General features: G+C 43.9%; 1 protein-coding gene across 1 annotated transcript in view; it reads right to left on the reverse strand.

Annotated features, from left to right (window-relative positions):
• Positions 1-2,814: 2,814 nt before the first annotated feature.
• shroom3 (shroom family member 3) overlaps positions 2,815-27,500 on the reverse strand; it is a 72,247-nt gene continuing 47,561 nt past the window's right edge. Inside the window, exons 5-26 of the mRNA XM_079289103.1 lie at positions 26,737-26,955; positions 25,532-25,857; positions 25,215-25,443; positions 24,192-24,247; positions 23,474-23,951; positions 22,878-23,165; positions 21,453-21,879; positions 21,060-21,193; positions 20,621-20,770; positions 18,629-19,104; positions 17,237-17,458; positions 16,796-17,006; positions 15,310-15,604; positions 12,649-12,725; positions 11,104-11,195; positions 10,021-10,759; positions 9,642-9,903; positions 8,423-8,568; positions 6,361-6,442; positions 5,975-6,140; positions 5,749-5,870; positions 2,815-4,822 (exon numbers count right to left, since the gene is read on the reverse strand). Of these exons, the coding sequence (XP_079145229.1) occupies positions 4,463-4,822; positions 5,749-5,870; positions 5,975-6,140; positions 6,361-6,442; positions 8,423-8,568; positions 9,642-9,903; positions 10,021-10,759; positions 11,104-11,195; positions 12,649-12,725; positions 15,310-15,604; positions 16,796-17,006; positions 17,237-17,458; positions 18,629-19,104; positions 20,621-20,770; positions 21,060-21,193; positions 21,453-21,879; positions 22,878-23,165; positions 23,474-23,951; positions 24,192-24,247; positions 25,215-25,443; positions 25,532-25,857; positions 26,737-26,955 (5,557 nt within the window). The 3' untranslated portion in view covers positions 2,815-4,462. The remainder of the gene's footprint in view (positions 4,823-5,748; positions 5,871-5,974; positions 6,141-6,360; positions 6,443-8,422; positions 8,569-9,641; positions 9,904-10,020; positions 10,760-11,103; positions 11,196-12,648; positions 12,726-15,309; positions 15,605-16,795; positions 17,007-17,236; positions 17,459-18,628; positions 19,105-20,620; positions 20,771-21,059; positions 21,194-21,452; positions 21,880-22,877; positions 23,166-23,473; positions 23,952-24,191; positions 24,248-25,214; positions 25,444-25,531; positions 25,858-26,736; positions 26,956-27,500) is intronic.

Raw genomic sequence — 27,500 nt, forward strand, 5'->3', positions numbered from 1 at the left:
CTGGTCTCAAAGGTCGCCCAGTGGTTTCTGTCCGGGGGAGCGAAGCTCCGCCCACCTCAGGTATTTATCCCCACATTACCTGCGGCATTCCTGCAGGTTACCCGGATGTTTAAATGGCGCTAGCTGTAGAACGTACAATGTATTTCTCCTGTGATATTGTGAGACAGGAACTAAATGTACAGCAACACCTGTCCAATAATCGCATATGCAGGCTCTGATCAATGTGAATACAATATGTTTACAATTATAATAATAATAACAAAGTATTGAATCGCTTCACAGACACCTGCAAAAGATTTTGCGAGTGTAAAACATGTACAAGTATATAAGTATTAAAAGACACAAACATTCATGAACAGTACTTTATATTTCAGCTGGCAGATCAAATCTAAGTAGCTGATTCACATATTTGATTTAGATATATTTTTTAATTTTCTCCCTTCATATTGTTTGATAAAGTCTTAGCAAGTTTACTTGTAAATGCTTCCCAAGACTGCAATATTGGAAATGATCCTGATAGACACTGGCTAGATATTCTTGGTTTAACAAGAAGAATAGGGAGAGTGGACACACAGATTAAAGGAGGTTTATAAACTTATTAAAAAAAACATTATATGAAAACAAAGAAATAGATGTTTATGTCAAAATGCAACTCTAACCAACAATCCTTTTTTCAGACAGCAGGCGGACAGACAGAGACACAAACGTACATCTTACTGAAGAAGTTCACTAAAGTCTGCAGCCACTTGAACCTCGGACCACCGAGAGCCACATGACCCCATCATCTCCATTCATTTATAGGTTAACTGTAAATGTTCACCCTCAAAGATAAAACTCACCCGAAACATCACATCTCAGGTCCACTTTGTGGTGTATTTTTTCATATTCTGGAAGAGAATTGGTCCAACATCTTGTCAATGCAGCTACAATGTGTTTTGGTCAGTGTGCAAACACTCTATTTTGTGTGTGTGTGTGTGTGTGTGTGTGTGTGTGTGTGTGTGTGTGTGTGTGTGTGTGTGTGTGTGTGTGTGCACTGACCTGCATTCAAACTCTTACTTTAGTAAAAGTACAAAAGTATTAGCATCAAAATAGATTTACCAAAAGTAAAAGTACTTATTATGCAAGCAGAATGGTCCATTTTACAATCATATACATATTATTATGGCTGGATTATAATGTATAAGTACTTATATACTCAAGTACAGTCAAAGTACCTCAAAGATATGACGGTTTCTTGCTAGAGTCTCTATTTAACAATCCTACAGGAGACGTCCATCACAGAAAAGACAGACGGACATCTTCACCCACAGCCACGCGGTCCGACTCTCCTGGGGAGAAATGTTTCAGTTTTTCACTCCTGCACTTGGTCAAAACCAACCTCACGAGAATATTGCACACGATTTGTGTTTAACAATCTCTGCAGCTACATTAAGATTCATTGAAGTAATATTTTCTATGAGCAATAAAAAATAAAGAAATGTAATCCATCTTCTTCCATGTGTTTCATCTGAACGCCGAGTGTGGAAATGTTTTACAATATGATCCAAAATAATTGATTTAGAATGTTTTGTGACCTGACAATGCTTTGGCTGAGCTTTCTAGGCATGTTGTTTGTTTGTTTTTTGCTATAATTGTCACTTCACACTGCACAGAGGGAGCAGATGAGACCAGCTGGAAACACAACACTGGTGTATGAGCACCATTTCATTCGATATGTTGACCGCGATGAATCAGAGTCCAACATGTCCGTCATCTTCTCCTCGTCTCTGTCTGCCGTTTACTGATGAGCAGCTGGTGTGCAGTTGATCATTTGAGCTTTTTCCACTGAAGACAGAACGCAGCCAGAAACATGGCTGTGAGAGCAGTGAGAGTGAAGCAGAACAGTAAAGGTGCAGGTCCAGAAAATCCAAACCGTGAGCAGAAAGACACTTTAAACTGCTTTCACATGACACAATGCCATCTGAGACATTATCAATGTTAGAATATTGATTTTAGCTTCTTTGCTAGAGTTCAGACTACACAATATCCAACACCTGCATGCTTAATCCCATGAATGGAGTCATAGACATATTAATCAAATTGGGTGTGTGTGTGTAACACAATTTGGAGACACAAAGTTAATTTACAAAATACATTTATTTTTGCAAAAAAACATGGAGCTGTTTCCTATTTAATTGTCCCTCTTTCATAAAGCGAACATTGAATTTCATTCAACGATAAAATGTCTTGAGATATTGTGTCGTGCCTCTGAGTGACAAGAACGAACCATAATGGACTGCATAACGCGGGTTATGGATGAGGACATGACGTGCACTGTGTGCGGACGTGTTCAGAGAGTATGGCACACGGAGAATATTCAAAAGGTGCTCTAGAGCAGGGATTCCCAAAGTGGGGTGCGCGCACCCCTGGGGGTGCGCGAGCTGCCTCTAGGGGGTGCGCGAGAGGAAAAGTGCAATGGCGGATTTTCAGAACCACAGTAAAAAACATGTTCTGATTCCAGCAATTAATAATCCACGAAGTGGAAAGTTTAATAAGATTAAAGGGGCAATCAACTCTTTTCACACGTAAAGATGAGCTTACTCGTCATGAGCCTGTGGAAACCGGTGCATAATATCTAGTGTGGAGGCGGAGCTCTGGAGGAGAAGTCTGGGGAAATAACCATGTCAATGATGTCATCAGGGTCATCACTGATTGGCTTTGAAATGTAGAAGAGAAAGCCTGTGTCATGAAACTTTCTGCCTCCACTGCTTCGCTTTGAATCATTGTTATTCTACAGCCCCCCCCCCCCCCCCCCCCCCAGCTTTATGGGAGTACAGTACAATGACTTCCTCAGAAGACTAAAGAACCAGCCACTGTTTTATCTCACAGAGGAGGACGAATGAAACCTAATGAAAATGTGATCAGAAAAAGGTGTGAGACAGCTTGTTACTGGGAAGATGTATGTTTATTGGAACCTGGAAAACTTGATCTGAATCCAGAACTGTGCGGGCGTTTAACCATAATGACATAACTCGTCCGTTTAATGAACCCAGTGATTGACAGCACATTTATCAGCAACGTCAACGATTGCTTAGTTGTCTTCATTTTCTTTCTGTTTCATGTCATAATAAATTAGATATCTGTTGGTACAGTATATCGGGGTGTTTGCTCTTCACGTTTTTGGAGGTAATATCTGCCCGCTAACCCAAAACTAACAGAGATTATTCGTAAGTGAAGGTAATGGTTGCGGTTGTAAAATAAACTTTAAATAAAGGGAAGAAAGAAAAATTGATTTTTGGAACAAACAAAACCTCAAAATCAAAACCAAGTTGATGTCTGCAAACGATTCATCCTGTGAAAAAAGTCTTTGGAATCTAAACTTCTCCATTGTTTGACATCCAATGTTTCATCACATCACAAGTAGAGCAATGTTGATCATTCAGTGTAAAGTCTGCAGCAAACAGAAGTCAAGCTGCTACAGTAGAAACAAAAGTGCTGCGAGCTGCAGACAGACAGCAGTGACAGTAGTGTTACAGTATCATGTGACTTCTTCAGTCACGTTCTGAGAGTTTTGATTATTTTTGTAGTCGTAAATTAGAAACTGCGTCCCTGCAATTTTGGTGTTGATTTATTGAGTTTTAACGTGTGCGAAAGCTGAACTGGTCTCGTGAAAATCTCTAAAGAGTTTGACAAGATAATATCTTATTCTAAAGAGGACGTAGTATTTTGTCTTTGGGAGGTTTAATACACCTGCTCCCTTCGTCTTGTCATGAGAAATAAAGAGTTTCTGGAAGAACGTCTGAATGTTAGAGGTTCCTGAAGGCACCGTCAGGGTTGCTAAAGGACAACTCCAGAGTGATCGGGGGAAAAAAAGTCTATCCTTTGACTTTTAATTGGGGCTGCTGTCTAACCTGTCTGACCAGGATTGTGCTCAGTATGATTAAACTCCTCCGGAGCTGAGAACATCGAGGTCCTCTGGCTTTCCAATCTATCTGGAAAATGGAGCACAAATTAAAGCTGAAATTTACATTTACAGCTTTAAATCGCCGCTTTTGTCTTTACAGAGAGGGATATTTAGATATTGAGAGCAAACAAAAAAAAATGAAGTATAAGGTGGAAAACTGCAGAAAAGTATCCATAACACTGGAATTGTCTTTTTGTAGTATTTGACGATGAACTTACGACCTGAAAACCACGATGGCCCTTAAAAATCACCATTCAGAGCAGAAGGTCATTAGAAGTGTTGGCAGCAGTCGGTTTAGTCCACTCAGCGCAGGTTCAAATGAGGTGTAACGTACAGTACACGTGTGAATAGAATGACATTGTGCGAAGTCTGCATAGTTGTTTCAGTGTGAACGGAGCTGGTTTCAGGCTCCTCCTCCACGTAAAGCTCCTTCAGTTTAGAGCATCACTCGAGCTTTTAGGGAGCCTCTTGTCTTTCCCGTCCTTCGCTGCCACTCGCAATCGCAACCTGTCCGTGACATCACAGTGACGTCACAGTGGTGGACTTGACAAAGTGGGCGGGGCCTGGAATCACAGAGGGCGGAAGAAGCGAAGGGCACTGGGCGGGGCTCGATGAGGCCTGCCGCTCCAGCGGCAGGCTCTCGGCCAGACGCGCTAGCTGCTCCTCCCCCTGCCGTATGAAGTCGTCGACGCGCCGCTGGCGGATCAGCAGGGAGGGTTTGGTGCTGACGAAGCGCCGGTAGTCCAGGAGCTGCAGCTCGGCGAGGTAGCCGGACAGGATGGTGTGGACCACGCGCTGCCGCCGGTCCAGATTCTCCTTCAGCTCCCGGGCGTCTTCGGTTTGTCCGAGGAGCAGAGAACGTTTGTGAAGGAGGGACTCCTGAGCGGGAGGAGAAGACAAAATGTGTGTCAGCTTGAAAACAATCTTGTTTATCACTGATACTTTAAGCTGTGCATGTCAACATCCAAATGGAGCACAAACGGAAGCCATCTTGGATATTTGCAACCAGTGAATGGAAGTGACCATATTTGGACTGTAGAGGAGTGACATAGAGACTCATATACCTGTCACTCACACGGTAGCCCCGCCCTAAAGCATACCCCGTTTTTGACTCTAAATGGACCATAATGTACTAAATGAACATCATGCTGCATTGAAGAAGACTTGAAACTAGAGATTGAGATCATAAACTCATGTTTACAATGTTTACTGAGGGAATAAATCAAGAGAGAAGTCGAGTCATTTTCTCATAGACTTCTATACAACCAGAGGAGTCGCCCCCTGGTGGTCAGTAGAGAGAATGCAAGTTTGAGGCACTTCCGCATTGGCTTAATTTTTCAGAATGTGAGGTTGGCACCGGTAATGAACCTGGCACAGGTAAATGAATGATGGTTAAATTCCAATTAGCTGCTTCAGTTTCAGGGTCCTGTGCTGTGCATGTTGGCTCAATATGTGCTGGGAAAAATGCACAGACATGTTCCTCAGAGGATGAACCCCAATGACGAAATTCCTGAGCTGAATGATGACAGCAGGATAACATGTCAACAAACTTAATCTTAACATGTTACACCAAGATGACTAATGTTAGTATGTAACCACATACACATGGAAGGATGCTAAAAGGAACATGTTGAACGTTAGATACCATTATTGGGACTTTGTGGTGAGTATTTATAATACCTAGAATATTTCATATTTTACAGACATGGCAGATTTGTATGGGGTCACAGGGGACCTTAAACCCAGCTACAGCTGGATGGGCAGGTAAACAGAGTGTCAGACGGGTAGATCCTGTCCTGTCTCACCCTCTCGCCTGCTGTGTCCTCCTGCGTCAGCTCCCCTCTCTCCAGAGCCAACAGGGATCTGTCGATCCTCGACAGCCGGCTGCAGAGCGACAGCAGCAGGTTCACGATCCTCTCCAGGTCTCCTGCAAACACAAGCAGGTCAACGTCTCAGTTCTGTCTATGCTGCAGCAACATCATCCAAAGCCCCATGGGAGCCGTGGCCCCTGAGTACGAATGAACGTCGTACCGATGAACACGCTGTACTTGTCCCTCTCGTTGGTCTTCAGGCGTTCCTGCACCAGTGTTTCGATGCTGGCCCCCAGCGCCTGGTGACATCGCTGCTCCTCGCACAGCACCTCCTTCTCCTGCCGCAGAGCCGCCACGCTGCGCCTCAGAGCCTCACACAGCTCCACCTGGCAAACAGGGTGAGAAGGCAAGGCAAGGCAAGGCAAGTTTATTTGTATAGCACATTTCAACAACAAGGTAATTCAAAGTGCTTCACATAAAACCATTAAAAGCATCAAAACACAAGGCAAGGGGAATTACGTTACAACTAAATTATTATTACTATGAATAATAATATAATAATAATAATAATGATAGAAAGACTTTAATAAGGAATCCCTTTTTTACCTTCCTGGTGCTGAGGTCTTTCTCTTCCTCATGCAGATACGTCGCTGTGCTCTGACCAGGATCACAGACGCCATCTTGGATCCTTGGAAGGGAACAACATTATTTAAAGCCCGAAAGATTTCTGATGGCATTTCCTCACGATCTGTCATTCTTGTGTTTTAGAAGAAGGGTGAGATAACTGGCACAATGAAAACAGAAACAAGTAAAACACAGTGAGAAACAAACAAATTCACAGAAAAGGAGCAACAGAATCCAAGCAAAAAGAAATGCTCAAAATGTAATGACTACGATAGAAATAAGGTATGTTGCTGTTTTTTCCTGTCATTGTATGTGTGACACATTGACAGTGTTTTACGTGATTTACTGTTTAATATTGTTTAGAGTTTGACTACTTTCATACAATGAGTTCACAGGTTCAGTGCATCCTGTTATACCAACTCTGGCAGCTAGGTGTCAGCATTGTTTAGCTGTTTAGCCTGCAGGAAGCCATATCTCCACCTGTCACACTGATATGTATCGGGTCAGTGTGGAATTGAGAGAAAGAACAAACAGTCATACGCTATTGTAAGACATTTGTCCTCTGAACAGAGACGTCAGCCTTTTTTAATCACGTAGACGTTTAAAGCCTTTAACCAGTGGGCCTTACCTTACATTACATTACAGTCAGTCATTTTAGCAGTCGCTTTTTTTTATCACCACTAAGACCAGTGCTGTTTTTTTATGAGTCCACAGTTCTACCCTGATTCATCTGTGTAGTTCAATGAAAGAGAACTGTGGTTGGACAATCTCTCCCCACTCTTCTGTTGAGAAACATCGATTAGGTTTGTCTGGTCTCTCCTGTCCTGGCCGACAACGCCAACACAGTCTAACCTCAACACTCAGTCAACAGGAAATCATACTTTGACATGATCACTCTAGACTGGTTCCAGACCGCCAGCACTTCAAACACATCAGGTGGTCTGTTCATTGACGACTGTTCCCTTGGTTAGTGGGGACATCACCTTCCTTCAGCCAACGTTAAACGTAAAGTATCACCTATGCCATGGCTTGGCAACATAGCCACAAAACTAACTATATTTAGCTTTCTCATCTCCATGTCTGACTATATTTTCTGAACCAAAAGCATATGTGACTGATTTTAGTTTCTGGAAATACACTGAGCGTGACACTCGTCTTCAGACAACAGTAACAAAAGAAAACATTTGTTCCAACTGCATCCAACTCGCACATGGAGGGCAACGATACAAAAAGCCGTACTGCAGAATGCGTTTAACCAAGGTCAAGGGTCAAAGCAAAAACAACCGACTAGACGGCACCATATATAACAGAGAAATGATGCCACTAAATTGATGATCGCACGCCTTTGTGTCATTCCTTCTCTGAACATCATGTTCACCAACACACCAAAACACATTCAAGAGGTTGCTGACTTTAAAGGCCACAATGTGCAGGGACAGCAGATGTTTGTGATGTTTCTTCTCTGTGTCAGCAGCAGATAGGAGAAGGAGACTGTCAGCAAACACAACAAGAATGACAAATGTTGGTTTACAGGTCTTTTTCCCCAACCATTTATCTTATCCTTCGGTGACTTTCTGCAATTTTGGTCTTGGGAATAAACACACTCAACATGAAGGTCTTTATCCTTGTGTTACATAAAAGACTTCAGGAAATCCAGTGTGATCCTCCTACAGCGTTCAGTCTGTGATGTGCATTCTCTTGTTGTAATTCATCATCTGTAAATCCACTATCCTGCATTCCCCTGTTGTTTTTACTAAGTAGGGGAAGGGAATGACTGCAGTATTAATCTTCAGAGATTTTGAGTGAAGTTGGGAAATTCGTCTTTCCGTCCACATCACAAACAAACCAGCACTGTTAAACCAGGAGCGCAAAGAGTATTTCATTGAAAATAACTCCTTCTTTGAGGTCAATGTTTGCAGGGAAATAAATTAGAATATTTATACAAAAGAGGAGTGTTTTGTTTCTTCTAAATCTCAGTATCTTAGCATATTTAAAATATCACTGAAAATGATGATTATTCAGAGACGAAACATGACAGAATTACCTGTAGTCAAATCGGCTACTGCCCCTACGTTGCCATGGTGGTTGTCCAACCAATCTGCTGTTCGGAAAGATCTCCTCCATAAGCTCGACAGTGGATTTACTCCCCCAGGTTTCCAGTAGAGGCACCAGAGAACTGTCCTGCAACAGCTGGATACAATGAAAAAGGAAGAATCAAAGTATGTTTGACAACAGAGTAGGAGTTAGATCTGGTTACAACAACAACAAATATACAACAAGTATAGTTGAAATTGGGTTCAATGACAAAGTCAGAGTCAAGACTAGGTACAACAACAAAGGTAGAGTCAAGACTAGGTACAACGACAAAGGTAGTCAAGACTAGGTACAACGACAAAGGTAGAGTCAGGACTAGGTACAACGACAAAGGTAGAGTCAAGCCTAGGTACAACGACAAAGGTAGAGTCAAGACTAGGTACAACGACAAAGGTAGAGTCAGGACTAGGTACAACAACAAAGGTAGAGTCAAGACTAGGTACAACGACAAAGGTAGTCAAGACTAGGTACAACGACAAAGGTAGAGTCAGGACTAGGTACAACGACAAAGGTAGAGTCAGGACTAGGTACAACAACAAAGGTAGAGTCAAGACTAGGTACAACGACAAAGGTAGTCAAGACTAGGTACAACGACAAAGGTAGAGTCAAGACTAGGTACAACGACAAAGGTAGTCAAGACTAGGTACAACGACAAAGGTAGAGTCAGGACTAGGTACAACGACAAAGGTAGAGTCAGGACTAGGTACAACGACAAAGGTAGAGTCAAGACTAGGTACAACGACAAAGGTAGTCAAGACTAGGTACAACGACAAAGGTAGAGTCAGGACTAGGTACAACGACAAAGGTAGAGTCAGGATTAGGTACAACAACAAAGGTAGAGTCAGGATTAGGTACAACAACAAAGGTAGAGTCAGGAATTGGTATATGACAAATGTAGAATCAGAACTAGGTACAAACTAGGAACACAATTAAACACAATTAAAGTTAGAAGTGTGATGACAGAGTCAGAATTAGAACAAAAAAGTCAGAACTTGGAACAACAACTAAGGCATAGTGTAAACTCTTTACAAAGACAAAAATAGTCTCACAAGAAAGTACCAAGGCAAAGGAAGCGTAATAACAAAGTACAAAGGCACAACAACAAAGGTATAATTAGAACTAGGTACAGCAACCTTTTTTCAAATCAACGACTGACACAAGGTACCCACCAGCTGCCGGGCCAGTGCCTCCACTCGTAACTCTTCAGATGTCTTTTCCCTCTTGGGTAGGGGCTGGTACTCAAGACCTAGGGTGTCATCGGTTGTGGTAGATGTGGTGATGGAGGCTATGGTGGAGAGCTGTGACTTCATGGAAGGAAGGAGGATGGGCACAGGCGAAGGATAGACATAGGAGGAAGGAGACATTGGAGGGGAGTGGAGGGATGACTTCCTGTTGGGAATGGTGGAGGTGTTTGACACCTCCATGCTAGGACTGAACACAGCAAAGAGAACAGTGAAATGGAAAAAGAGAAAGAGCCAGTAGAAAATCAGAAAAGGTCCAAAATGATAATATTCCAATTCTGAAAAATGAAAAAGGTGTAAAACAAACCTTCCCACAGCAGCTTCCTGCTCCATTTCGAGGGGAGGAGGAGGAGGAGAAGGAGGAGGAGGGAAGTCCTCCAATATGTTTGTCTCTTTGATTGGCGGAGGAGTTGACGGAGGATCTTGGAGGAAGACCTCGTCATAGTCCTCCCGTGATATTCCTATCAAGGATTCTAGTGGGTGCTGCTGGTCAATGAAACTCGACTCGGAGATCCGAAGAGACGACAGGTGCTGGGGAATGGACGGACGGGAGGATGGGGGAGGAGACGACGCGATGCACCTGCTGTCCTTCCTGTTTGGTGGGGATGCACGCTGAAAATGTGCTGGCGTCGCTGGCAAAACCTGTTTGCCGTTTTCCGCAGAATACCCTCCTATCATCTCTAAACTGGAGGCTCTCCCTCGATACGTGTCCTTTGCGGTGTCTTCTAATATGCTGGCGTCACTCAAACTGTGTCTTGTCTGTCTGTCCGTCACCAGAGTTTCATTGTGGGCAGTAATGTTACTGTTATCACCAGCACCTGTCCCGGGTTGCGGGGTGCCTGGGAAGGTGATGGCATCCAGGTTGGCCTGGCTCAGCCTCTCGGCAGCATGCCACCCAGCGCTGCCTCTGTCCTGGGTCCCAAGTGGGGAGAGGGGGCAGGGCAGTCCAACGGAGGCCGCCAAGGTGGAAGTGCTGTGGGTCCGCGGGCGCTCGCTGTTCCTCTGTCGCTCCCTACGAGTGACGGGTGTGTGGGAGGGGCCTGGGTCTAGGATCATAACACAAGGAAGGGTCAGAGAGGAGTTAAAGAACCAAAGTAGGATTCCATGGGTCCCACAAAATGTAAACTAGGCCAAGTGACCTGAGACCAATCCCAGATAATGACAGTGTGATGCCACACTAAACATCAAACTGTATTTCCTTTGTGTGTGGCCTAATGGGATTATTAAACAATTGTGCTGTAAATCTACTCACTAAATAATTCTAAACATTGATGATAGCTCAAAATGAAAAAGCCAGATAAGGAAAACAATCTTGGCTGAAGTGAACTTGTCTGCACATGATTTCCTTTCAACGAAGAGGAGACCACAACAATTTTTAAATTTTGCTCACCTTGTGAAGGTCCTGCAGGCTGGACAGTGTTCTGACTGTTTTGGGAGTATTGAGGAGAGAAGAGGCCACCTGATAGCTCGACTTGTGCAGGTCTGAGAGACAGACAGATGAAGAAAGGATGAAAGAAAGGAAGGAACATGTCAGACAGTCATAAATTATGGCTGTGTCAGAGAGAAGTGCATTTAATTGAATTAGTACTACTTAAATTACGACAAGTTTAGACAAAAACAGCAATATTATAAAATCCAAAACAATAATGCCACAGAGAAAAATATTTGAGGAAAACTAATAATGCCAATGGTATTGCTTTTAATCTTTGTGGCTTATGGAGGAGGAGGCAATTCTGGGAAAGGATGATCATTTAGATTTTGACACAAGCAAGACTTTACACTGCCTGCATAGAAGGGGGGAAAATTAAAAACTGAAGGATGATTTGTACAATTAACAACAAAAATATAAAGTACATGTCATTTGTAGTTAAAACACTGTTTAATGGGCCTTCCTATATGTTGTGTTTTAGATTGTACATATTCTTGTTTTACAGTCTCAGATTGTTCAGAGATCGAATGATTGTTACAGGTCAGTGCTCAGGAACCAGTAGTGGTGCATTCATGTTCCTGGTTATAATGTCAGACACCAGAGAGATCTGTGTAAACATGCACACAGAATTCCTGAAGCGACATCTGACCTTCACATTTTGAGAGCAAACAGTTTTGAGAGTTTTAAGTGAATAATTCCCCGTGGACCGGAGTCGGTATTTTGTTTGTTTTTCTGTCTCTGTGCCAGTGACTTCTCTCTGCTTCCTGAAATTCCTCAGTTCCTCCCTTCTTTGACTCCTCTTCTTCGCTCCTCTACCTCACTCCTGCCTTTCTCTCCTCCTCCCACTGAACTCTTTCACTCCTCTGAACGCCTTCTCTCCTTCTTTCTTTAATAACATCTGAACCCCTGACTCCTTCGCCTCCTTTCTTACCCTCCTCCCTCCTCTCCTCTTCCTATCTTCTTCTCCTTTCATACCAAAAGAGCCCTCCTTCCACCTTCTGTTGCAAAGCTGCCTGGAATTCAATTTGAGACTTTCTCTCTCTTCACCCAATCCTTACATTCCCTCTGTTATCCCATCTTTTCGTTCCCTCTCCCATGTATTTCTCCTTCTTTAGCCTCCTGCTTCATTTCCTTTCCTCTTCTCCTCCTCTCCTCTCCCTACACTCCCTCTTCTCACTCTTGCATTTCATTTTATAAAACAAAACAACACAAACGAATCATCAGACTGACATCTGTGAGAACAGATGATGCCCCTCTACTGAAGAGGCGTTTAGTCTTGGTGTATAATTGTTTGTCTTTTGTTCTAACATCTACCTACATTTTCCACTTGTCATATATATGCAAATTTAAGTGTTCTGACCTGAACTGAGAAACATGATAAATGAGACGACAGATGGGACAGATGAATGACTGAGAGCTCACGGGGGAAAAAACCTGCTCTGGGATTTGAACCGACAGCCATTTTCGACACACGATCCCGTGAATCTGAACGGAGATGTGACGTACCTGTCCTCGGCCAGAGAGCGGCGACCAGGGTCAGAGACAAAGGCCCCAAACATCCCGACGTCACCTGGAGGGGAGTCCTGCAACACACACACAGACAAAGTTCAGTCTTTTAGGAAGAGAGCTCCACTGCTGCTGTTTATCCTCATGCTGTATCAGTTTGAGCTAATCTTCTTTCAGCGTGACCAGGCGGAAACCTCCGGTTCGGGAACATGAAGCCAATGTGGAAGTGTCTCAAACTTGCATTTTCTCTAATTGCCAGCAGGGGGCGGTTCCTCCCATTGCAAAAATAAGTCAGATTGTATAGAAGTCTATGAGGAAATGACCCTACTTCTCATTTGATTTATTACCTCAGTAAACATTGTAAACATGAGTTTATGGTCTCAATCTCTAGTTTCAAGTCTTCTTCAATACAGCATGATGTTCATTTAGTAAGTTATGGTCCATTTAGAGTTAAATAGACCATTAAGAGGAGTATGCGTTTAGGGCGTGTCTAACTTCTCATTGACAAGTCGCTACAGCTACCAGAGACATATATGTCATTCCTCCGCAGTCCAAATATGGTCATTTCCATTCACTGGTTGCAAAAAAACAAGATGGCGACGGTCAAAATGCCGAACTCGAGGCTTCAAAAACAGCAGATCACAAATCAATGGGTGACATCCTGACGACTACGTCCTCTTCTTATATACAGTCGATGATTGTCACACAATCCTACAAGTTCAGTCTGACCTACATCTGTTCTGGTGTACTGAGATGTACAGTGTGCTTTTTAAAGCATTTTATATCAAAAACACAACTATTTGTCTCAATGAGATGAAGATGAATTTGACTTTTTATCACGTAAATTTGAATACTTCAACAACTTTAACGGCATTGATATTGAGATAACAATGTGATAGTTATCATGAAAGTAATATAGTGCACCTGAGACACACAAATCAACAATATCATCTGTACTGTCGCCGTTTTTTTGTCCTTATTTACTCCCCTGTAAGCTATAATAATATAGGTATCATGGTCATGCTTTATTAATGGGAGGGATCATTTCTAAATAATGACAACAAAAAGTTGTGAGCAGTTGACTTCCAGGGGAATTTCCTTTGCGGAATTGCTTGAATCTTACCAACAGGTAAAGCTAAGAGACATCCATGTAAACATGGGATATTCTTTGGAGAATTTCATTATTTGAAAGTAACAGTAGAGATACAGACAGGAAATGCAGTGAGAAGTAGGGGGATGACATGGACTGAAGGGATGTTGCAGTCATATGGGATGAGTCTTAAGCATCAGGGAACCAGATGCCCCAATATTCATTTATTCTTGGAAACCTTACTATCTATAATTTGTAGAATTGCACAGTAACAAGTACCAGTTTACATTGTTATTAACGTTATCTCCGCTAGGTGTAAGCCTGTGGGGAGATCATGTGTTCAACCGATTGTGTGTGTATATGTGTGCGTGTGTCTGTCTGTCCACAGCTAATCTTGCATACCACTAGAACGATCAGCCTGATATGTTTTGTGCTCATTGATGACTGTATGCTCATGGACCTCTCGTGGTTGCAGTAGATCTAGACTGCGGCATCATCACAAGTCTGTCCAGAGACCTTATCACAAGTCTGCTGCTTCACCACTGAATTGAGTTGGAGCTGTTTCAGCTTGAACATGTCTGTGTAATCAAACATAGTTCAACATTTCCCATTAAAAAGGAACTCAACTTCACACTGCCCCTCTCCATCACAGAATACACAGAGTATTACATCAACCAAGTGTGCTAAAATACAGCAAAAGAGCTTTTTTTTATTTAACGCAGTTCAAATTCTCTGCCAGCTGCTCAACTTAAAAATATCAGTGCTGTGAAAGCAGGACTGTAGGACCCTGTGGTGAAATCTACTGTTTAAAGTAAGACTGTCTGTTTGTCTGACTGAAGTGTAATGATGTTTATGTGACACCGCCTGCTCTGATCACTGGCGGAGATAAAAGGCAAATTCATCCTTTACTGCATTCCTTTAAGGACTGTGTAGATGTATGTATGTGTGTGTTATCTTTGCTATCGTGCGCATCGGACGGCGCCCAGCAGCCGTCCCCGGCTCCCTGGCTCCTCACAGGAAACTCTGAGGACTCTGGGTATTTCCTGTGAGACTGAGGGCCAAATGTCCCTCAACGGCAAAATGCCATCAAACTAAATGGTAATCAGAGAGAGCCGTGAATGTCTGTTTAAAATGTTATGTCGAATATAACTTTTTACATTGCCGTTATGAGAAGTAAAGAGGATTTTGTTTGTCTTCGATTACATATTATATATACATATATACACATATATACAGTATATCCTGCAGGCTAAAGTCACCATCTTGGGTTATTACATGTTGTTATCCAGTTCCTAGGTTACTGTCTGCACAAACTACCGGGTACCACGTAAAACAGGAACTATCACCAACCACTCACATTAACCAACTCATTTCAAATTCTGATCATTTCATTTCTTGATTATATAATCTATTTTGTTCCTCCTCACTTGCAACAAAATGACTAAACAACAACACAAAATAAAGCAAACTGTGTCATACAATCCAAAGTAAATTCATTCATTTTGGGCAACAACAATATCAACTAACAATATCAACTAAAATGTGAGCTCCTTGCAGGAGTGCAGTGTTACCTGTCTCAGTCTCTCTACTGTGGGGGAGGAGCGGGAGCGGTGGTGTTGAGGAGTCATTTGTCTCTCCTCGGATCTCTCCAGGAGGTCCTCAGCGGAAGCCGACATCCGAGCTGACCCGGCCCTCTGCAGAGCCCCGTTGAGCTGCATGGACAGTCCCAGGTTGAGTTGAGGCCCCGAGGCCAGCTGTAGGGGGTCCAGGCCCAGGTGTCTGCTGGAGGACTGACTCTCTCTGCTGAGCCCTGCTTCACGGTTGATATCCTGGAGGATCTGGGCCTTGGGCTCAGGAGATGGAGCACTGGAAGTAGAAACAAGGAAGGAGTTATTGAATTGTAATAATGTAATATTCAAATGTAAATGTAAGGTATTAAAATTCATCTTGTGGGGAGTGTGAATTTCTGTGCCAAATTTCATGACAATCCATCGAATAGTCACTAAATGTTGAGTTTTGTCACTGGATAACTGCAAACTTTAAACTACTGGTGACCAAAGTCACCATTAGGTTTCATCCTCTGGGGACAATGAATGCTTGTACAAATTTGAATGGCAAACCGTATATTTATATTCGTGCTGGGCAAGTAAACGCGTTAATTTCGCGTTAACGCATTCATTAATTAACGCAGACAATTATTTTATCGCGCGTTAACGCATTTTTAAAATTTATTATAATTATAATTTTTTATTTTTTTATTTTTTTAAATTGAAAGACAAGAGACAATACATATACATAACAACAAGAGGATGACAAGAACAGTGGGATAAAAGCCAGCAAACATCCTGTAGTCAGACTGTCTCATGTTTATCATTTTGTATTAGAGATATGATGTCCCTTCAGGGTTGCCGTAGAGAAAAGGCGACTTCCGCTGCTCTCCCTGGAGACTACTGGACATCGCTGCGGTAAAGTCAGCAGACACTCTGATCTCCGTGGTCAACTCAGCAGACACTTACATGTTAGTGCACCTATATGCTGACATTCACCGTAAACACATTTAAACGGCACAGATCGGGAGCGAGCGAAGGACTTTGAAAGTTAGCGGAAAGATTAACGTGAGACAACATCCGGTTTCTTCAGACGAACATCCGGTTTTCAGAATAAGATGCCAACAAAGTATGAATTATATTCACATTAAGTATGAAACATGCTACCTGCATCTCGTGAACCAAATGTTATTGCCCTTTTGTTCATATAGCAGTACTTTTAAAATAAAAGTGCGCAATACACTACTTTATAATTCATTGTTGAACTTTGCCATAACAATGCGATTAATCGCGATTAATCGCAAAAAATCCATGCGATTAATCGGCATTAAATATTTTAATCGTTGCCCAGCACTAAATTATATATATATATATATATACATATATATATATATGTATATATATTGGTCTGGACAAAAGTGCTGGAGCGACCAACTGACAGACCAAAATTGCCATCCCTAAAGCCACACAAAAATCTGTGTTCGATGCAGCTGTAGTCTGTTTTTGTTACCCAGGAGGCTGGTGAGCCGGAGCCCTTGGAATGGTCACCGTGCCCGGGTAGAAGAGGTTGGACTGGAGGCTCCGCTGGTCGGCTCCAGTAGGGATGGTGGAGCAGAGACGCCTCTCGCCGAAGGAGAAGATTCGATCTGCACCGGAGTCCTGGAGGGAGAGCAGGCTGGAGCTGGAGGATAGACTGAGTGTGTCTGAGTGAGAGGAGGAGACTGGAGAGAAGAGAAGGAAAGAGAGGAGGAAGGAGAGGAGGGGAAAGAGAGAGAGAGAGAGACGAAGGGGATGAACAGAAAAAGGAAGAGAGAAGAAAAAAGGAAGGACGTGATTGATCTATTTGTTTCACTTTGTCTATCACTTAAATATTCTATTTACCTCCCATTTATCCATCATCCACCCATCAAATGGTCACCCCTCATCCCTTTTCTTCCCTTCTTCCACCCACCTGTATAGTCTTCAGGCTGTAGATATGCACTACGGGGCCTCAGTCCACTCCTCTGCCCTCCCTTGTCTCTTTTCACGCTTCTCTTCCTCTCCATGTATTCAGCCAGAGCATCGTGCTGAAGCTGACGCAAGTCGGGCCTTGACGTAGCGCTTTGCAGAGCCCCGCCCCCGAAACGACTTGCCACAAGCTCAAACATCTTCCGCCGGTCTGCCACGCTGGTCTCTGATAGACAGGGAGATCAGGGTCAAAGCCCTTGCTCAGCCACACACAGACTCTAGATGTTTGTGATGTGCCATAACAGATACCCAACGGTCACAATATTGTCATTCCACAACGTGGAAGAGGAAAAAGCTTCCAGTCAAATATATTAAAAAAGCATTGGTTCCACTTAAGGCTGGGATGTCTTTGCAACAGTTCCAATACCGTTGCCAGAAGTAAACCCCAGATTCTGTACCAATACCAAAACAATAGTTTTTCTACGATACAATTTTTTGGTTTAAAATATAAGCTTCTCAAATGCATCAATGTTTAATGTTGTCAACATAAAGCAGTTATACAAGAACGTTTCGTAAATAAAACACTGGCAAACTTTTTGATTTGAATCCGAAAGTATAAGATCAAAGTATGGGGAGACTAAAGAAATATTTCTTAGAATGTGATGCTAGGTTTGCTACTTAATATTTTTTAATACTTCAGCCTTATTCTCCCAAAACCTAGCTGTAGTGAGCATAAAACTACCGCATAAAACTACCGCTACAGCTAGCATGCTGCTGATATCAACTCTGGAGCAAAGTCAGCCTTTCAAAGTAATTTCTGTAAACAAATTAAATGATTCACTGTCATCCAGTAATTACTTCTTAACCAGCAAAGTTTGCTCCGCTTGTATTTTGCTAAATTCATTCTATAAGGCATATTCTGCTCAACATTAGCAGCAAGCTAGCTGGAGCTAGCTGGAGTCCTTTTCAGGCTAAAAACCTGTCAAACTCGTCAAGATGTGTTTTTGGGACTAGCTGCCCCTTTTCACTTTCATTTAGATAAACTCAATTGAAATGGGGCAATTCCATTAAACTAAGATGTGAAACAAGACAACAGCTAGCTAAGTGGCTAACAGAACAACAGATGTATCTCTATGCCTGTCTCCACATTTATCCCACATAATTAATGAGGTGGGTTTTAGGTTAGCTAGCCATTTTCCACAAAATAATTCAGTTATTATTACATGTCAAGACTAATTAGATTAGTTTTATTTAGTTGTGTCTTCGAAATGTGCCGTACGACCAAAGTACTTTTGATTAGTGCTTCATTGTGACATTTGCAATATTGACTTGCAAGGTGAGGTGTCTCGGGCTACAGGTGTTTTTAGAACTGCATTCTGCATTAAAGTGTATTTACCTCCTCCACGCCTGAAGAGGGCAGCAGTCTCTGCATCTGTAACTCCGACCTCGTTCATGTTCTCTGGCTCTGAGTATGATCGCTTCTTCTGGTCGCCCGTCAGACGCTTGCGGCCACAGATCCGCATCAGCGCAGGAGGTCCAACTGGTGGGACAGTGGGGAGGGCTGGTGGGCTCGGGCCTCGAGTCTCCGGGCTGACCACGTGACGCTCCTTCGGGGTGTGAAGGGAAGTGACCGGTGGCGGCGACTGTGGCGTGATAACAATGCCCTGTGGTTTGGGCATGGTTTTTGGGCCTTTTTTCTCCAAGGCCTGGTGCTTGGCCGTGACAGGTGGAGTCTGGGGGCTGCTGGAGGAGGAGAAGGGAGCAGGAGCTGCAGGAGGCGAAGGGCTGATTGATGAGCTGAGATCTCTCCTTCTGAAGGAGGTGGACTGCAGGACCTTGGACTGGGCGTCTTTCAAAGAGTCCCTGTAAGATCTGGTAAGAGACAAGTTTCCATTGTCAAGGTGGCTCAGAGAAACTCAAGACACTGAGGCCATGTCCACATTACTATGTTTCCATTTTAAAATGCATATCTTTTGCTACGTTTACACTGAGCGTTCACACTAGGCCGGAGTTTTAGAGCACCGAAAACGGATACGTTTACAAACGCTCCCGAAGACGGATAAGTATGAAAACTCCAGGGTCACTTAGTGTGGACGGCATAACCACATAAGCTTTAAAACGATGACGTAGACACCCGCGTTCGCTACTTGATTGGGTCTTAGCAGTCACGACGTGTCCTTTCCTGATTCGTCATGCCCCTATCACGTGACCGCACAACTATTGTGAAGTCTACACAGAAACTGGTATCAAACAAAAGCATAAATGCTCTCCAGTATGACAGGGACTTCAGCCACCAGCAGAGCTACGAGTGTCACAGATAACAACGAAACCGAGGAAACGAGAGAGAAGTGTGTTCACCAAATTTATTGACCCATAATCTAGTAAACTTTGATTTGAAAATGTTCAATTTAAAGCTAATTTGAGACACACGTGGGTGTGTGTGAGAGAAAGATCCGCAGCGCTGTAACTATGTTCGAAAAATAAAACTTCTAAAACTTTTCACGAAATTTGTCTGTTTAAGTAAATAGAAGAAGATTATAGAGGAAGATCTTAAATATCAAGCATTACCTTCCATTATGAAAGACTACGATAATACTCGTATTCATAGTCGTATTTTCTGTAACGAAGCAACCAATCTACTTCCTGTTTACACCGGCACCCGCATGCCCATTGTATGTGAATAGTCATGTGAGATTCGTTTTCAGGCTTGCTAGTAGAGACGGAAATCATTTCGCAAACAATGCTGAAACGCCCGTGTGGACGGAGATCGTTTTTGTTTTAAAACCCCGGTTTTAAACGGAAACATATTAGCGTGGCTGTAGCCTAACCTGTTGAAAGATGCTGATCTGTTGGAGGACTCTGACCTGTTGAAAGACTCTGACTTGTTGAAGGAATCTGACCTGTTAGAAGACTCTGACCTGCTAAATAACTTATACCTGCTGAAGAACTGTGACCTGGTGAAGTACTTTGACCTGTTGGAGGAATGTGACCTGGAGGACTCTGACTTGTTTGAAGAGTATGACCTGTGAAAGAGCCCTGACCTCGGGGAGTCTGGGCTGTTTAAACACTCGGACCTGTAAGAACTGTGACTTGTTGGACCTGGAGGACTCTGACCGGTTTGAAGACTCTGACCTGTTGGAGGACTCTGACATGCTGAAGTACTCTGACCTGGAGTAATCGGACCTGTTTGGAGACCTATGCAAGGATTCCGACCTGTTGGTGGACGGTGAACTGCAGGACTCGGACCTATTTGATGACTCGGACCAGTTAAAAGAATCTGACCTGTTGATGACTCTGACCTGTGGAAGGGCCCTGACCTGTTGGAGGACTCTGACCTGTTTGAGGACGCTGACTTGCAGAAGGATCACTGATCGGTGGGAAGACTGACCTGTTGAGGGACGTGTCCTGCATGGAGCCCAACATCTCTTGGATGTCCTGTGTCCGGGGAAACTCTGTTCTGCTTTCACCCTCCCTGGATTCGTCCAGATTGAAGGTGCTACGGCTCCTCTGGAGAGCAGAACTGGGATCTGCTGGGCCCCTGAACACAACACAGAAATGTAACTACCTTTTGACAAGGAGTTTAGTCCAGTTAATGTCCCCCAATCTGACTAGAGCTAATCTGAAAGGACTTCAGACACAAAATGTTGCAATACACGAGATAAATATTTAATGCATGTTTTTAATGCTGTAAAACAATTTGGAACACAAACAACTTGGATACAAATAAAATGTGGCCATATACGCTGAAATTGTGATAAATACAGTTAGTATCATACCAACATTTCTGGAGAAATTAAAGTTGTATCAATTACCCACAACCCTTCTACCTGTATTTCATGTGTTCCCTGCTACCTCCTCTGTAGCTCATGGTCCTGTGGGCTTTGGTCCTGCTATTGCTTCTCTCCAGCATGGTCCTGAGGTCATCTGCTCCACAGGGGGAGCTGCGGCCTTTCTCAGTCATCTGATTCAAAATCAAAAAAAATAAAGCAGTGAAGCGGGATCACAGCCAACAAGGCTCAAGACTTTCAAATTTAGGAGGCAAATTTGGGATGAGTCAAATCTTGTGAGGTGAGTCAAAAAATCCATACAAACTCATTTTCCTTTTGAGTGGTGCTTATTACGCACAATACAAATTACTGACAGTTTATTGTTTGCTTCTCAGTTGAATCATCAAAAAAACATGGTGACCCCAAACAAAGTTTGGTTTCAGTTACCCTCACTTTGTCTGGTGCCTTGATAGTGCTGTGACTGCGCTGCTTTCCGATGCGCTCCCGACGCTCGAAACAACTGACCTTCTCCAGGACAGAGAGGCTGCGGACAGGTCCCTGGCTGCCATCGACAAAGCTGCTGTTGCCATGGCTACTGGTAGAGATGACACTGTTGGGGCTGGCGCATCGCTGAACCTCAGCAAGGGCGATCTCCAGACGGGTCAGTGGGTGTTCTCTGTCTTTGTCCCGCTCTCTGTGGTCGCAGTGCTGGTACTGCAGAGCTGCTGAGTCACTGAGGTGACGGGGATGAGGCTGGGAGGCGGAGGAATACAGAGCCTGAGGCTGAGGGTGAACGGGTAACTGGGTAGGAGGTACTTGTCCCTGGGGAAGCATGGAGGACGCCATTGGTTCTGAATGAATGCTGGCCTGGTCCATTGATCTGAATGGAGGAAGGGAGGGGGAGAAAATGGAGGACATTTAGTCAGTAAAGGAGGGGAAATCATCAATGCCATCAACAGACTTCTCCTGATACATACAATACATCCAACCATTGTATGAACTAACCAATCATTCACTGTCAGGAAGCTGCTATTACAGATGGAAATTAGTTTTCTGTCCAAATAGAGTTTGTGTTGTTGTGGATGTGTCTGTTTGCTGGGGCCAGCAGCGTGATGCTAATGTCAAACCAACCTCCTCTACAGTTGTTTCAAATTAATTGGCTATCGTCTAATAGCGAAAGGTTGACCAGTCTCAGCATTTTCTGGTGAAAGGCGTTGGGTTCGGCACTTGTCTGGAGCAGCAGCAGATGAGGCTTTTGTTGTCTCTTGTTTTCTGCAAAGCTATTGTCATAAAATAACGAGTCTGTGTTGTCTTGGACACGGGCCAGTAGCATTACGTAAAGGCAACAAAAAAAAAGTGCTTGATTGGCTGTCACAATCCTTTACCATGCTGTTGTTTTCTGCACAAAAAATGTAAATCTGGAAGCCTCTCTTGGATCACCTTGAACCACTCTGACCAGTTGGAGGGTTCTGTCCTGCTAAAGGACTTTAACCGGCGGATGACTGAGCTATGAAGGACTCTGACATGGCAAAGGACTGCAAGGTCAGCAGTTGCTTTACTATGCCACGAAGTGAAGTTAAGTTTATTTGTGTTGCCCAATATCACAAGAAATGTCTCGATGGTCACTTCAGCCTCACAGCAGCACAAGTTCTCGGAAGAGGAACGCCACAGAGCAGACAGGGACTCTACTGCTGGAAGCCTCACAATGCCGACTGAGCAGGACGCAAATTACAAGTCATGAGATATTTTTGTGGAGTTGCTAAATGCGTTCTAACGGAGGTTCACAAAGTGCAAGGACAGAATCAGAAATATCAAACCGTCGTGAATTCATAACCAGAAATGATTTCAACATGTCACACAACAGTCATCCCTGTGTACCTGCTCCTGGACTGGACAGGTGTGCAGGGCTCCCTCCGCTCTTGTGAGGATGGAGGCCTGAATTCAGCAGTCGATTGGATGTGGGCAATATGGAAATCCTGGTTCTGTTCCTGTAACACTTGGCTGTGGGTTCTCTGGCTTGTCTGAATATGGGACCCTTGGAAGCTCTGACTGTGAGGTCCCTCGTAGTTTGGAGGCCTTTGGGCCCCTGTCTGGTCCTCCGATTCCTCTCCACCAGTTTTCATGTGGTGTGTGTCGATTTCAGAGTTACACTTTTCCTGTTGAGGCCTGATAAAAGCAAAATACTGAGTTAGCGCTAAGGGCCAATGTCAACTATTTTTTACAGCTCCGTGACAAGTTAATGCTAGAACCAGATACGTATGATTATCAGCTGTCACGGTGTAGGACACAGACTGAGACGCCCCACAACATCTAGACACCTCAAAGTTGTTCATTTAGCCATATTTTGATGAAAATTATAACTTTTAAGAACATACTTCAACGAACTTCAGCTCCGATTATTTTTTAAAGGCACTGGTCGAGAGTGATGACACTGCAAATACAGCTGTTGGTTGAAATATCAGCATAAAAGTCACCTGTCTGCCTCGTGTGCTTGAGGCCTGAGCTGTGTCGAGGCAGATGCTGAAGAAGAGGAATAGGGGTATAGTGAAGAAGGAATGTTGTTTTGGTATCCGTTTTCTGTAGCTGACATCCTTCCATCTCTCCGCCTCTCCGTCGCCCCTTCCTCTCTCCCTCCGTCGCCGTGCAGCAGCTGCTGCTGCTGTCGGCCGCTCTCCTTGGCCAGGGCTGGGTAGACTCCCGAGGAGTCCGGCCCATGGCTGGCGCTGGGCATCTGTGCGTAGTGGGGCTCAAGCTGGGGGACGGGGTACACGCCCGTGGGCAGAATGAGCCGGCCAGACTGAGGGATGGGGCCGGCAAGTCTGGAAGAGGGCCCAGTAGGGGAAGGGGGCTGGGGAAAGCCTCCACCCTGGCGGGGCTTTGTGGTGGGGCTGCTCTCTGGACTCTTCTCTATCACTGTGTGGAGCTGGCCCTCGGTGCCGTACGAGCCTTTAGCTGAAAGCACAGTCATGATGCAATGATGGCAGTGCTTGTAAGTAATGCAGAGGATGATGATAGCATATATATAATATTATAGACATATTGCCTGTTGTATATTGAGGCATTGTTTTCTATAAATGTACTGGTCCTCTATCGGTAAACTTTGGGCTCTTTAGGAACCTACAGTTACAACTTTAATTGGTAGAGCAGAATAGAATGGTATATTTGGATCCGTAAAATGTAAATGTAATGTACCTGCACTTGAGGCCACAGGGCCACTGGAGTGATGCCAGGAACCTTTCTGCAGAGACCTGAGTAAAAAGAACATTCGATTGAATAATGTGATTTGTGTACATTTCATTTTACACAAATACATCATATTTTACAACAACAATTCAAACTCCATTGTTTTAATCCAAACGGTTTTGAATCACATGGTATCGTACTATACCGTACGGTTTCATATCATATTGTGTTGTATTGTCGTGGATGATTTTGTAATATAGCACATTGTATTGTATCATTTAGAATTGAATCGTATTTATTTTCATCACAGCATTTAGTAGCACATTGTATCTATCATGTCATTTCATAGCACAGTGCACTGTAGCATAGCATCTCTTATTGTTGCGTAACGTATCGTATCGTTGAGCATATTGTATTGCATCAAGGCATATTGTGCCATATCGTATCATATCATCTTGTATTGTTACTGTATTGTAGCATAACATAAAACATTCTATCATAGCGTAGTATATTGTGTTGTATTATATTTTATCATAGCATACTATGTCGCATTGTATGTCATATGATATTGTATTGCATTGCAGTGTGGTCCATCCTCTGCTCCACCGTGTATTTTGTATTTTATAACATATAACAGAGGTTGTTATTATTAGTCTGTTACATACAATATGTTTCTATCACTGTACTTGCTAAAACTTGACCAACTGGTCACTTTAACAAAGATATAAGAACCGCTAATTCTTAGCTTTTAAGAATAACACGTGCCATAGCCATACACCTCGTTCATAAACAAGAGAACTAAATAATAAATAATGAGGTGTTTCGAGTTTTCTGGTAAGTAGTTCATACCGAGAACCCCATTTTCATGTTGGCTTGTCTTCAAGTTTAAAATACTTTGGAACACAAGCTCGACTGAAAGCGGACTTTGTGCTCTTGATGGTAACAAATCCTCATCACTATTCTCATTGTCCAATCAGGGTGTATTCTTGGATGACAATCAAGATTCACCCTGATTTGACAGACCCTACTCACCGTAGTGAGCGGGCATGCTCCAGACTGGACCAGGAGTTGGGTCTCTCGTGGTTCCTGATGGCTGCGTAGCTGTCGCTGCGCCTCGGTGGAGCCGGCACCCCCTTCAGGCTCTCGTAGGAGCTGCGGCTGGCTGATGGGCCCCACATTGGACCCACGCTGTGTCTGTTTGTGCCGCCGCTGCTGCTGCCGCTACTGCTGCTGCCACGGTAACAGACCCCACCCACTGAACCTGGAGCCAATAGTACAAAAGAAAAACAATGACGTCATCACATTATAGTTACATTACCCGAAAGCCATTCCTAAAGCAGAACCGTCACCTTGCAGATCGCGGTTTAGCCCCGGCCTCGCCCCTCCTCCGCCTCTGGAATCGCTGTTGCGTAGCGAAGCGGTGGAGGCGGAGCTCAGCTCGTGCTCTTGAGATAGGCCCTGCTGGGCTTCGTAAACCGTCCGGCCGTAACATACGTCAGCCTGCTGCATCTCAGCACTTTCTCCTTCTCTCTGAGGGACGGTCTCCAGCGAGTAGGAGCGCTCCGGGCTAAAGGACGGGTTGGAGGCAAGGTACTCTGGGATACTGGAGCTAGTGGAGAACGAGGAGTAGGCAGAGTCTCGTTTGCTGTGGAGGTGGTCGATGCTGTTGGAGGACCTGGAACATGACAAGAGATTTCATATATCATGACATTGATATTTTTGAAGCTGTGAAGGACACACCCTGGTAAATGGCTCATCAAACTAACTATGGTGCGTTCAAAAGGACAACACATATGTCGCATTTCCACTGCATGGTTCGGCTGGCTCGACTCAACTCAAAAACCCAGTTTTGTGGGCTGCAATTTTTAAAAATATGGGTCAACTGATTTTAAAAAAGTGCGGTCTCAAAAAGTGCGGGCTCAATTGACGGTAGCTTGGCTATTCAAAAATGGTGGGTTTGTGCAGTTCTCTTTAAACATGGATTCCCTTATGGCGCTGGTGACGATTCTGTCTGACCAATCAGTGGCCTGCAGTGTTTTAACTCCACCTTCTAGTGTTGTCTGAGCTCGCTTGAAACCTTGACCGAGTGAGGAGAAGTTGTGGATAGTGCCAAGTACTATCCACAACTTTCACTAATGGAAAACCCAAAAAGAGCATGTTGAGTTGATTAGAGCCTGAAATGAGCATTTCCCACCTTATATCACCATGCATGGTACTAAATAAAGCTCTTATGCTCCTCTCTAGTTTCTGGCGGGTTGGTGAAAATGCGGTAGAACAGTCCATCTCGGACAGAGCTAAAACCGCCCCCCTACCATGAGGACTTGTCTTTTGAAACGGCGTGTGCACTCAACAAATAACTTCAACACTAACTGCTGCTAAAACCACAATGTATCCTTTTTACATTTATATTTCGACAGATGATCAATAAGCAAGATACAACGCCATCAATCAGACGTCTTTGGAGTTGTTCTCTTGTGATGAAGCTAGGCTAGCAGGTTTGTGCTCAGTTAGACGAGACACAACAGATGTTGCTGAGGTGTTTGTTTGTATGGACCTGGCAGAGGACAGCTGGTGGCAGGAGGAGTAGGCCGGGTGGGGTCCGCTGTGGGTGTGGTGGCCCAGTGGGTGGTGGTGCTGAGCTCCGGAGTGAAGCTGGGAGGACTGAGGGGGGTCCAGGCTCTCCATGCTGCCCCTAGAGCTGTACTGGTCCGGACTCTTCCTCAGGTAGCTGCCGCCCGAGTCAAACCCGCCGGACAGGTCGGTGGTAGAGGCACTGAGAGACAGAGACAGAGAAGGAAATCTTTATCAGGGAGACTCTGACATGCTTTGGCGATGGAAATGTGGCTAAATCACCACACAGACTTGGGGTAACTTCGACACAGCGGCGCTTTGCGCTAAAAGCTAACATCAGCATGCTAACATGCTCAGAATGGCAATGCTAACATGCTGATGCTTAGCAGGTAATACTTATTACATTTACCATATCAGTTTAGCGTGTTAGCATGCTAACATTTCATAATTAGCACTAAACACATAGACCGCAGCTGAGGCTGATGGGAATGTCATTTTGCAGGTATTTCTTTGTAATTAATAACAGTAAGCGTAAGGGATACGTGCTCCTCCTCTCACAGAGAATCCAGACAATTAAGACATTTGAGACAATGGAAAAAGGCATTTTTGGAAAGTAGCTTTTGAAAGAGGGGAACATTTTGGAAAATTAAGAACGTTTTGGGAGAGGGGACATTTTTGGAAAGTGAGGAACGTTTTTGAACAGGGGACCATTTTGGAATTTTTTACAGTTTTCTCATCAGTTTCATC

The sequence above is a fragment of the Melanostigma gelatinosum genome, assembly GCF_949748355.1.
Source record: "Melanostigma gelatinosum genome assembly, chromosome: 18".
Lineage (NCBI taxonomy): Eukaryota > Metazoa > Chordata > Actinopteri > Perciformes > Zoarcidae > Melanostigma > Melanostigma gelatinosum.